This window comes from Notothenia coriiceps, unplaced genomic scaffold (genome assembly GCF_000735185.1).
Source record: "Notothenia coriiceps isolate Sejong01 unplaced genomic scaffold, NC01 NC01_scaffold00023276, whole genome shotgun sequence".
NCBI classification, from domain to species: Eukaryota; Metazoa; Chordata; class Actinopteri; order Perciformes; family Nototheniidae; genus Notothenia; species Notothenia coriiceps.
This window is the reverse complement of record NW_011355977.1, coordinates 182675-196135: the sequence shown is the minus strand read 5'-3', so window position 1 is coordinate 196135 and position 13461 is coordinate 182675. Positions and strand designations below refer to the sequence as shown.

The 13461-nt window shown below is 46.9% G+C and overlaps 1 protein-coding gene across 1 annotated transcript; it reads left to right on the top strand.

Moving 5' to 3' along the window:
- Nucleotides 1–4: 4 nt before the first annotated feature.
- On the top strand, nucleotides 5–3163 carry LOC104954419 (activin receptor type-1; the record flags this gene model as incomplete). The annotated part of the gene is made up of 4 exons (XM_010781522.1): nucleotides 5–92; nucleotides 963–1109; nucleotides 1696–1971; nucleotides 2940–3163. Coding segments are annotated over 4 exons (735 nt in total), but the record flags the coding sequence as incomplete, so codon positions are not given.
- Between the last annotated feature and the right edge of the window lie 10298 nt (nucleotides 3164–13461).

Here is a 13461-nt window from a genome sequence, read left to right as displayed (position 1 = left end):
GGATCATTCCTGCACTTCAGGAAGTGGCTCAGGACTCCCTTTCCTGGTTCAGAGAACGGTCGCACGTCAAATCACGCTCAATGAGTGTGTGGGTAAGTGCTCTGTTAAAGCCTCAGAAAACTCTGCTAGTGGATCGCCGGAGCTGTTAGATTAACATTAACATGCTTATTGTAGTTGTAAGTGCACTGCCTTGCGGCCTGTAGCACCATCCTTGATGGAGCATATGTGGGCTGGACCTGTATTTTACAGGAAAGGAGTGAGCAGAGAGTAGAGTAGTTGTCGATTCTTGTTCTGTTTTCTGTAAATATCTGCCTCACCCTCTCGCGCGCTACTAAAGACACGTGTTACCATGGAAACCAAACAATGGTGTAGTGTATTAAAGTCCGAGTGGAAACAGTCAGAAATCGGGAGATTTTGTCAGAAATGCGGGAGAAATATGACCCCGGGAGGAAACTGGGAGAGGGCAATGAAATCGGGAGTCTCCCGCGAAAATCGGGAGGGTTGACAAGTATGCTCAGAATGTATATCATTGTTTACCCCACATGTGTTGACAGATTAGCAAATCATAGATGTTCGATTTTTAGCCACTAGGGGGCAGCAGATTAAGCTGCCATTTAAACAGACTCAACCACAACACCGGCTTACAGAGTTGTTGTTGTTGTTGTAGTGCAGGGGTTGGCAGACTGAGTTATTTTTAAATGATAAATGTCATTTCAATACTCTCCTTCCTTTTAGCTCTCATTTGATTTCTTCATCTTCTGAGAAATATTAGCTTAGTGTATAGTTGCAAAATGTTTGACTCTCTTCCTCAGCTATTCAGAAACTTTAACTGTAAATATGAGCCTTTTTTCACATTTGGAGACATCAAGTAATGCTAGTGTAGAGTATCCAAGACAAAACACATCCTGCTGGCTGATTTCTATATATCCGTTTGCTAACTCTCCAATGTTTTTCCCCTCCAGGTAAGGGCCGTTACGGTGAAGTGTGGAGGGGCCAGTGGCAGGGGGAGAGTGTGGCCGTCAAAATCTTCTCCTCCAGAGACGAGAAGTCCTGGTTCAGAGAGACTGAGATCTACAACACGGTGCTGCTGAGACATGAGAATATCCTGGGTGTGTACCATATTGATCTTATACAGGCTAAATAAGCTGGGAGAACACCTGCCAACATGTGTATGATAAAACAATTCATATTAAATCTAGCATAACCATAATATGCTTCAACACAACAACAAAAAAGAGACAAGTGAAAAGAACATTTGAATTTACAAAGTGATATGTTTATTAACTATGCAATGCATGTTGTGTCCATCGGTTACCATTTATAGACTCAAGGACAGTTTCATCCCACCGGCCATAACACTGTTAAACACTTGAACTTTTGAAAGAACATCCATAAACATTCATCTGTTTGCATCTTACAAATTATTTATCTAAAATATCATATTCCATTTACTTGTAGGGTCTTCTTGCTCTATTTATATTCTATTTTATTTGTATTTACTTGCACTATTTTATCAGTTGTATTCGTCCTATGTCCTATATATATGTTGCACTGTTGGAGGAGCCTGTGACCTAAGTTTTCATTGACATATCTTCACTGTAGCTAATGTACAAATGACAATAAAGCCTTGAATTGAATGTAAAGGGTGTGCAAAAACCATTGTTATTAATTGCAATAATATTTCTCTCAATGTAGGCTTCATAGCTTCAGACATGACCTCGAGGAACTCCAGCACTCAGCTGTGGCTGATCACTCACTTCCATGAGATGGGCTCCCTGTACGACTACCTCCAGCTCAGCACCCTGGACGCCTCCAGCTGCCTGCGCATGGCGCTCTCCATCGCCAGCGGCCTGGCTCACCTGCACGTGGAGATCTTTGGCACCCAGGGGAAACCTGCCATCTCACACCGAGACTTAAAGAGCAAAAATATATTGGTGCAAAAGAACGGACAGTGCTGCATTGCTGACCTTGGTGAGAATACTGACCAATCTATATTATTAACAATAGCCTTTGTTTTATTTAGTTTTCATTTACCTTATCCTTTTAATCCAATGGTTAGAAAAGTTTGACTTGTTTTTTACTGGACCAATCTGTTTGATGTCACAGAAATCAATTTTAAACTCTACTACATATCCCATAATACATTTGTCAGGTTGGAATTTGATGAATAGTACATCAAATAATTTACAACACAACTATAATACTAACATGAGATTGAATGGTCAAGCTATAAATATGGTTTCAGTAAATAAGTAATACAAAAACATGTTGACCACCTCAAAGCTACTGAAGGGGTTGATAAAAGGTTGAGGCTCATGGGTAATGTAGATATTGTGCAAGAGATGCATCTGCAGTAACATCACACTACTCTCATCTATCCGCTTGGCCATATTTGTCTTCAACTCAGGAAAAACAACCTCCGCTTAAATGTATCACCCGGGCGCCTAATCAAAAATACATTAATGAGGAACTCGGTCCACTTTATCCAATACCCCAATGTTCCCTCTGCAGGTGTTTGGGAAAAAAACAAATGGAGGTACAAGCTATAACCCGGCCACTGGCTTGGCTTTTACAGGCTCGATGTAATAGGTGTTGATCCGGATGACGCATTTTGCTGTTTTGAAAACATGGTAGCAGTTGTTTGTCTCCCAAGCGAGTTGTTCTTAGGTTGGAGATACATCCGGTGGGAACAGAGCTGTTTACAATAAACAAGTAGTGTTTCAGCATTTAAATCAGCTGCTTGAGTGAGTCGAGTGTTTGGTTTTTGACTATAGTTATATAGAGATGGGAAGCTTTAAGTCCCCCTTCAATCAAAAAAGTATTGTTCTTATTGTTACTTCACTTGAGCTTCATTGTGCAGAAGGACTTTTTTTCTGCTCACTTTATATGTCTTGTGTCTTGAGGTAAAACTTTTAAATGTTCTGTGTTTTTTACGCTAGGTCTGGCTGTCATGCATTTTCAAGACACCAACGAGTTAGACGTGGGAAACAACCCTAAAGTGGGCACAAAGCGCTACATGGCCCCTGAAGTGCTCGATGACTCCATCCAGATGGACTGTTTTGAGTCCTTCAAGAGAGTGGACATCTGGGCTCTGGGACTCGTGCTGTGGGAGCTCGCCCGGAGGACAGTCAGCAACGGTCAGTGCACGTTTCACACAACATGATCCTTCTGCATTCAAAGTATTCCCATCTTAATATTATGATCAATTATTTCCCTCAGTTTCAACACATTTGCTTTACCTATTAGCAGTATATTGTTAGTAGTGATAGAGATTTGAGATAGTGTTTTCTTTTGTTTTTAAGTAAATAAATCATTGTGAACTAGGCCAAAATAATCCACAAATACGTCATCTATAGAACATTTATTTATTTATAATATAGTATTGATTTCCTTCAATAACATTTTAAAGGTCACCTATTATGCTAAATCCACTTCTTCATGTCTTTTATACATAAACATGTGTCCCCTCTGTGTAAAGACATTCTGAAAGTTTCAGGAAAAAAGATTCTTTCTCTTTTTTTCACGTCGGCACCCTTGTTTGTTTCTAATCCCAATCCACAACCCATTAGTTATTAGACCTTACCAACGACTTTCGGGCTCACGGAATGATATTCGTACTTTCGGTAACTGTCACCAACCATTCGAATAAAGTGTATGTCGAAGAGGTGTCATAGAGATGTCCGTCGACTATAACTTCACACATAGGTCGGTCTTAGAAAAGGTAGTTGTCGGCTCTTTCGAAAATGAAACAGTCGAATTTCGTTACTAGAGATAAGTAAGACTTTTCTTTGTGTTTTATCTGCAACATTATTTAGCTATGACTTCTATTTTGGAACCTGCGAATCTTTTTATTTATAACCTTAGTACTAATAAATCCCACGAGGCGTAACGGTTAAAACCCGCTAAGGCTAGTCACCCACCCCCATACCCGTCTGGGCCCAGTTACCCGCCCCTTACCCGGGCGTCAAAATAGTCGCCGACTTTTTGGTTTGTAAAATTTACAAAAATAATATACAAAGACCCAACAATAAACATCCCGAGCAGGATTATAAAATAAACAAATTTGATCAACTTTCTAATCAAAATTATAGTAAAAAATAAACGATACTTTAAATTAATAGTAACATATAAATTAGACTGTTACCTATAGTCCTTCACGCAGTACTTTCTTATACCGTTTGAGCGCTACTACGTCGTGTAATCTTCTGTAGTCCAAATCCCGAAAATGCAATGGGTTTGGCCCGATCGTTCTGGTCGGTCCCTGTTCCTCCGACCGTTAGTTAAATATAAACTTCTCTTTAACTGGTTTCGTCCGAGAGAGTGTTTGAAGACGAGACACGCGTTCGTCTGGCGACCGTGCATAGACGGAGCAAGTTAGAAAGGAGAGAGGGAGAGAGAGAGAGGAGAGAGGAGAGAGAGAGTGAAAGAGAGGAAGCGAGTTGAGTGAGGTGGGACACACGCACGAGAGTTCAAACGGACGCACGAACGGGTTCAACCGTGTCGCAATGTTACACGGTGTTTTGGTATATTATTTCTGGCGAAGTTGTCGGAATACCGTTGGACTTCATAGAGTACTGGATTTTGGGGGACAAAGGCATTGTTGTTAAGTGCTCGCGGAGGGGGGGGGGCACTGTTTAGAGCTCGCAGATTGTCGGGGGGGGGTGGGGGCACTGTTTAAGTCTAAGGACCTTTTACATTCAAGCCCCACCCGCGGCGGGGACCATTTCGTTTTACGGGCGGGTCCCTGCATACAGACGGCGCCAGACCGATACCCCTAGCAAGGTAAATTTCGCTACAAATTTTGAGTCGAAATTACCGCGAGTAAGTGACCGCGAAGGTGTTTGTTGTTGGTTGCGCATTAATAGATATAAGTTTACTTCATGTAATAAAGTTCAAATGAATTTGAAACCATTATTGTGCCCTCTTCTAATTCGCCCTTGGCGAGAGAAAAGGAGAAAAAGGAGAGAGGAGAGAGGAGAGAGAGAGAGAGAGAGGACCAGTCGGAGTCATAAGCAAGAGTACATAGAGTGACTAGTCATTACCCTGGGGCCGTCACTTCTTATTTATATACATATTGATCAAAATCGAACAGGTCTCCAATACTCATTTTTATGCATTTCACACAATCCAGAATGGAGAATCACACACAAAACGAGGCGAGTGGTCAGGCAGTGCGCCCACCTCGACGTCCCTAAAGATGAAGTGTGTGCAACGTTTGGCGATAAAAATAACAGAGAAAGCCTGTGGAAATTTATGACGGGTTGACCACTTCGGTAAAACCGCTCGGAAGAAAAACGGCGGGCGTGTCTCTTCTTCAGAGTAACATAAGTCACAGCCGCTACTCACTTATAGCGGCTTGTGCTAGCCGCCTGGCTAGCTAGCCTCGTAGGGGAGTACTAATATTCATTCATTTACACAAATTTACGGGGCGATAATATGACAAATAGGAGTTTTGGATATATTCATCCAGAGTCTATATCATTATGTTCTGTACAGAGACTGCACAACGCGAGGTTTTGTAGTTTGTCTTAGTACATCGGTAGGGATTAGGGAGACAAAGTCGGGACAAAAGTTTTCACGACTAGACCCAGACATGAAATCTTACTTTTATTCCTCTGGGAGGGGTGCGGGGAGACTCTACTATAACCACGTTTTTTCTTTGTGTACCACGGAGTATCCTGCTCTAAGTCCACTATTCCACCCCCCCCAAATCGGACCACCCACTAACCGGATTTCCAATGTGTTCGGTTTTTTTTAGCAATACTGTAGTATTTCACCGGTCTTAGACTAGTCGGGAGTAAAAGTCTGTCCAAAACCATATATATTTACNTTTCATTTAAGTTCTTATAATCATAACAATAATAATAATTGATGGATTCAACATCCAATACAAAAGTTGACCTGAAACAAGCTCAAATACCATAAGGACATGAATCCATCAATTATTATTATTGTTATGATTATAAGAACTTAAATGAAATGTTATACCTGGAAAAACAAATACAGGACCGAAAAGAATACATAGAAAACTATAATAAAAGAGATGGATGGAAGAGATGGACGAAATCATTTCAATATGAAACTAAATCCCAGGTTTGAAGGGATTGATGTGGAGGGGAGTCATACTTGTCAACCCTCCCGATTTTCGCGGGAGACTCCCGATGTCATTGCCCTCTCCCGGTTTCCTCCCGGGGTCATATTTCTCCCGCATTTCTCCCGATTTCTGACAAAATGAGATTTACACAGGACTGTTTCCACTCGGATTTTAATACAGCTACACCATTGTTTGGTTTCCATGGTAACACGTCTCTTTAGTAGCGCGCGCAAACTCGCTCCCGTGCGTAATTTTGTTGGGGGCTGTAATCGAGTAGGAGACTGTACGATAAGTCGTGACCGTACCCAGTCCTCTCCTTTACCCGCTGTAGGGAGTTGAGAATGAGTTGAAACGATTTGCGGCCCAAGCCCGCTTGAGTCGTACTCGACGGTAGAGGAACGCTAGACCTCTGGTGCCTCCTCGTGGCCTCTCTCGTCGGTCCAGTGAAGTGGAGAAACGAGCTACAGTCTCGATTGCCTCGTCTCGGGATGAGTAACTCCGAGGCGGTTGTTGAAGTCGCCCTTGGACTAGATACCGAAGTTTCTCGAAATGGTCACCGCGTCGTGATTCGGTTTACGGTAACTCTCGCGATTTCCGCACTGCCCAGACTCAGAGACATGAGGAGCATCTTGTGCAAACAGTAGCTCCCCGACTGGACTGGGCACCGGCTAGAGTTTTGGATGCAACCGTACTTCTTTACCGGCGGCCGTATACGAAGAAATAGCGACGAGATCGGTTAAGGGACAGTCGTTGTCCGACCGTCCGTTACTGCGTGCACTCGGTCCCCTGCATTGCCGGGCCAGTCCGAAGGGAGGGATGTGGCGTGTTGCGGACTGCCGCGAGGTAAACCGACACATTCTGCGAGGACCACCTGCGGCCGGATCTGGGGACTACCATGAGTGGTAGAAACTCTCTCCCCGGTGTCGAGTAGATGTCAGGCAAGCGCGCGCTGTGCGAGGGACGAAACCGACGATGTGTAACCGGCGCATGACACCGAGCCGAAGGGAGGTGCGGCCTCCTCTCGTGAGGGGCGGCGTGCCTTAAAGGGTGCCCAGAGGACTGTCGTACGGCGACATACGTCCGCCTGGCGCGCGCCCTGCGAAGGGCACGGCGAGCCCGATGAATTCTGGCGATAGTCGCGAGGAGACGTGTAGCCCAGGTCCTTAGGCTAACCGTAGTAAAACTCCCTGAACCACGCCTTTCGCGTGTCATTGTGTAATCCCGGATTCCAGACGTACACGCTGCGCAGGTGGGGTCCTCCCCCCACTAGGACGAAAGAGTCCTTCTGGTCCTCGTGTAACCGCAAGGGCGCGAGCGACGCTTTCTAGTGGAGCGGAGAGGCTGGACGGAGGTATGGACCCCTCTGGTCGAGGAAAAAAACGGCCACCTCCGAGTCAGCGCGGGGAGTACGCTCCTGGAGAGACCGTACTCCCCAGACGGGGAGACAAGTCCCGAAGCGCCCTTATATTGACGAGACTGTCTCTCATGAGCACACGGGCGGGGTCGTGTTGTCCGGAGGCCCGACACAGTCGCCGACGCCGGACCTAGCAGTGGGAGGACAGCTAAATACATACACGACGACGGAACACAACAGCAGCAAGCCTGTATTTGTGTACTACTAAGGTGTCGTGCCCGCTCACGGCTAAATGAAGGTGTATACCGCTCATTAAGGCGCGCAAATATACTTCGTTCACTCGCCCGGTGACAGGGGACGGACGCTGTACGTCTACAAGGAAGGATGGGACCTCTCGCTACCGAGACACATTCGTGGCCTCCACCACCTGCAGTGGAGACGGCCATCCCTGGGGGTGACTGTCCTGACACCCCTAAAAGTCATCCAGTCCTAGATTTGGATGCCTGCGTCCTTACGTATGTGGTACGCCAGAGAAGCTGCGGCCCACCAGCTACGCGTCCCGCTTACTTGTAGAGACTTCAGAGGAGTTACATTTCCTCTGGTCCCCCAGTGGTGCCACTGGTCCGACTGTAGTACGCGGGTTGTCGACGTAGTGCCTCTCCCGACAGTGTCGGGACGGCCCTACGGACTGCGCGGCCCTCTCGACCCAGTCTAGGAGCGAGAGCGCACGCGACGACTCCTACAACGAGAGTACGAGGGGCAACCACTACACGGGTGGGGGTCTCATATAACTATTGGACCCCTCCCTTGCTCAACTGCGAATAGAAGGGTTAACTAATACTTTGGTCCAGAACTGTCCCACCCTCTAGTTCAACATTGCGAGACATGTTCGTCGAAGGAGAGACGCTCCCCGGTCGCTACGTCAGCGTCATTTTTTGAACGGCGGCACCCCCCAGGTCCGGCAGAGAGGTGTGAAAACTGGTTTTGCACGCACGCTCCCGGTCTCTTAGGCTGTGCCGGTCAGCGGAACTTGAAGCGCGGAGGGGGTGGCGATAGGGACTGGTACTTTTTGGCGGGGGCCCGGAGAAGGACACAAAACCCTACTACCGAATACACCTTCATTCGTGGAAGTCCAGATACTCCGACGTGGTTAGCCAGGGAACCCACTGTGTGAGGTGAAATGGACAAAACTACAGTCGTATACTTTGCCAGAAAGTAAAGGGGACGAACTTACGACTGTCTAGATCCTACCCTAGAGTAGGGCCAGAACAAAGACCGCCTATCTTTATTGCCCCCCTTTTGGGGGCTACAAGAAAGGGGACTCCTTGGACCTTTAACCGAAACAAATTGTCCTCCAAAGGCGTCCGAACTGACCTAGCAGTTCTGTGCGAGCGCTTTTGTTTTGGGGCATGCACACCGCACCGAATCGGGATCATCGCATATACAATCGACTTAAAGAGCTCCAGGACCTAAAACAATCCCTTCACTTACTTAACGTCTCTACTATGGGAGATATCTTCGAGTACTAGTCGTACACGAGTAGAGCGTAATAGTGCATGCATCACATCACCAGTTAGAGAGACATCTGTGCGGAAAAGCGGGGGAGTGACATGTACCGGCGACACCGCAGCGCAGCCGGCTATGGACAAAAACAACAACACACGTTATGCTCGCACAGTTTAACGTCGCACCGGCCTCCCCCCACGTTTTTCTATAGCACGCTTAGCAGCTACCGCATCCGGCGCGACAGCGGAAGATTCATCGGCCGGACATGATCGAGCCATTGTACACTCTGCAACACATTATATTTGACTAATACTTTTTCTGTCACGAAGGCGACATGTCTCTCGTCTATAGTTATCCGTATTCGTCCGTCCGGTACACTGCGTTTACATTTAACGAAGTGACCCCTACCACACAAGTAACGACACGTATGAGTCTGACTGCGACTCACTCAACACGTTATATGCAAAATCGACCTGAAATGTCGTGACGGACAAGTCCACGCAGATAAAGTTAAACCGAGCTGCTAGCACAACAATGAGCACCGTAAGGTTAGGAGCTCTATTGTCTCGTCACTCCGAAGATACTTCAACAAAAAAAAGAGCGGTCCCTCACTCATATAGAACTCTGATCGAAAATGGTTGTGAAAACTAGAAAAATAAACTGTTACTCTCGCGTGAACCGTGTTAACCGCCTTTAGTTACTTACACACCTGGTTGTTTTTCAAAGTTTCGCCCGTAGGATGATCTATTTACACAGTACTACCGGAAGACAGATCAATGATTAGCGAGGGGTTCAACACAACAGCTGATTGCCACAATATGAGATGTATCAAAGCACACACCTCTGACGCGGCACACAGACCACGTACCTCTCACCGCGACTCCCTAGAACCACTACAACTCGGCGGTTGGGTTCAGAGCATCCAAGTAGTAGTTATAATCGCAAAGAGTTATGAGTCTTAAAGGTGGAGGAGCTGAGGAACGCAGGAGGCGCATCGACTGGTCGCTTGATACCTAAAGTCGCGCGGGTACGAACTTCCTGTAGAGTTAAAGAGATTTACGTGAAGCTCCGTGGCTACGAGCTCCGTAGCCCCAAAGGAAGTTGCGCCTTGTGGTAATACTGCGGTTAACACGAACGGACAAGTGACTACCGTCGAAAATGGTACGTAAGGTTTGTCCGAGAGACCGTCCTCGACATTGTTCACTCTATGTGATCGGCAGTAAAGGTTGTTGGGCGGAAGTGAGCGTGAGGAGGAATAAGGGCAGTGCAGCGCCCAAGGCGAAGGAAACGGTAGAATCGAGGACCCGGAGGCAATGCCTACGCTATCCGGCTCTCTGCCTGTCCTTTCCACCTGGCGCCGGTATGTCTCCTTAATCACGGAGTCGCATAATTATCAGCCTACAGACAGTGCGCGCGGCGTGTTGGCAGTGACTGCGTAATTGCTGCGCCGAAGACGAATTCACGTATAACTGTACGCGTGCGTCGTACGGATAGGAGGGCAGAGTAGAACACGAAAGGAATTCGCACTTTTATTGGCGAAATCTAAGGCGCGGAACTAAGACCAATGATCTTATTTCTACTCATCACACCTTAGGGCGACATAAGCGAGCACTACAACGTCGAACTCTCTATATGAGCTACGAAACGCAGACTCTTTGTACTACTTGAACGCGATGTATCTATTAAGGGTGCCTCGACACCTCCACCACTATCCCAGACACACCAAGAAATAACAACGCCGCGGAGAGTAGAAGGTCAACACACATCCAAAAGAGCGACAACCTTAGCTGGTCGACACTTCCACCTCCCGCCCCTGAAAATGCGCTCTCACTTTATGGGAAGCGCAACATCAGACGAGGCACCATAGAGGGGGAAAGCGTCAGCAAGAGGGCGTGCGGCGAGCGGGGAGGAGGCGAGCCGGAGGCACAGTGCTACCCGCAGAGAGTGGACCGCAAGAAGCTGACTAAGCCCTAGGTGACCAGGGCACCGCGCACTATCTGTCTTCCTCGAGCGCGCGCGCGCGAGAGTGAGAGCCGCGATACAGACATCCTGGCTTGAACCAGGGAAGTCACAAGCGCGCCATACGTTTAGAAGGCCATTTGACCACGCGCGCGAGACGGCGCGCGCGATGAATCACACGAAAGCAGCAAGTTATGTGACAAGCAGCGAAGAAATTTACAGTCCTGAATGAGTCTGTGGTTTAGAGTGTCCGAGACAACACGTAGGGACGTTATAATATTGAAAGCAGTAGCGATTTGTACGAGAAGTAGCGCCGGAACTGAGCGCAAGAGCGCGCGCCGACACTAAGAGCGCGCGAGACTCTTCTACAGAGTTCGCTCACACATTTGTTATATGATAGTGAGTTGCGAGAGTGTCCCATCTGAGATTGAGTATGGACGACATCAACAGACGATACGAACATACTATAAACCTTCTGCAGACCTTAGAGTCCTTTGAGTTCTCAAGACCATAAGAGAGAGAGTCTACATGAAAAATCACGCCCACCGTAGATCGTATTATTATGTTAAGCGCGACATGGAGGTCTTTACGCATCCATGCGCACCAGCTACACACCTATGTCACCACCCATGGCTGCGACACACACCCATTACTGACACAAGGTCCCACACCACAACCTATGTCACACATCCACACACACACCATTGTCACGACATCACACACAACATGTTACGCAGTCCTACGCCGCCTGGTGTCTGCCCAGATCGAGACATAAACCACAGGGATACGAATGAATAAGTTATGAACCGGCATAAAGTTAAAGGGTAAAGTCGCCGGTCTCTCCCCCCCCTATATAGGTCAGAGACTAACACAATGCAATAATCCTCACAATGAACAAACTAAGCCCTTTAACATATATAAATATATTTATATACACACACATATTCCATATATACAGGCGTGACATCGGACAATAAGAGAGTAATAGGGCGTAGACAGGTATCTGTCTCCCGACGGACACGGAGGACAGTAGTAATTACCTCAAGAAGAATTTTCTACTGCGAGTCCTCCTCTCTCAAGAGTCAAAGAGATTGGCGGACGACGAAAGGGGAGGAGAGAGGAGTCAAGGGGAGGAGCCCGAGGAGCGAGCGTAGAGGACACCCGTCCCTGATTCAGAGCTCCCTATCCTCAGCTCCTATTCGTCACCTCTCCCCTTTAATCTCATAACTCTTTTGAGAACAGGGAGGAAGCTGAGGAGAGAGGGAGGAGGTCCCTGAACTGGCCTTTAGGCTAGTTCTGTGCGGTACAACTTCACGCAGGGTTAACGATTCGTGTGCCTCCTGCAGCTCCTCCTACTCCCTCCTCCGAAGCTCTCCTCTGCTTCCCCTCCTATGTGTCTCGTCTATCGCGCCTTCACAAAGTGACGGACGCGTAGTTTGGGGGGGGTCGACGTGTAACGGAACGAGTGACGTCGACAAGAATATGGCAATTTCCTCCTAGTTCGTCAGGGGGGGGGGGGGGGGGGGGGGGGGGGGGAGGGGGGGGGGGGGGGGGGGGGGGGGGGCGGCGGCGGGGGGGGGAATGTACAAATTTCACGAAGTAATCCCCTCATCATTTTATATAATTTAGAGAAAATTGTATGAGATATTTTGTAATTTCACACCAACTTATATGAATGTTTAAGTTATTATGTACAAAAGTAATACTTTATTATTGAATGTCAAGAAAATAACACCAAACACTCCTACAAACCACTGGTGTCGTGCAGGTGGTAAATGCCTATATATTTTATGCCCATCGTATAGATTATGTATACTCACTAAACAGAGAGAAGACATCCCTGTTTACTTTATTGTTGTAGGTTATGTTTTCAACTGGACTTGTTCGAGTTTATGGTATTCCTGTACTTAGTAGTTAATAAAATCAACAATACTAATATTCTTGAATTTACTTTACAATATGGACCTTTTGTTCTATGTCCTGGCTTCTTTCTTATGTATCTTTGTGATATTATTTTTCTCTACCTACCTTTCTCTACCCTGCTTTAGTAAAGTTATACTTTGATTTTAGGTCCAAACTCCCTAACTACACCTCCCCTCAGTATGAACAGTTGGGAGGCTAAAAGCGCCCTCTGAGGGCTAACAGTAACGGGAGAGGCCAAAGGAGGGCCCAGTATAAAGAGGGCGTAAAGAGCGCTAAAGAACCTGTTTTACTCTAAATGTGTTGACCAAGTGAGCCTAAAATTATGTCGATGTGGTCACAAAACCCAAAGGTACCATTGTGCAGAGAAATCATCGCGCGCGTTGAGTTTCAGACTAACTCCCACTCCGTCTATAGTGTCTTTTGCCGCGCCTCTTGTTCTAGCTGTTGATGAGTTGGATACCGTGAGGAAGGACATTTCACCGTCCAGGTCGGGTGTACTACGAGGTAGGTACCTACCACGATACACCCGACCTGGACGTAAAATCGCTCTTTTCCTCACCTCCGTCCTCTCACCTCTCACAGCTAAGAAACAAGACAAAACACTTTAGACCGGAAGCTGGGAGAG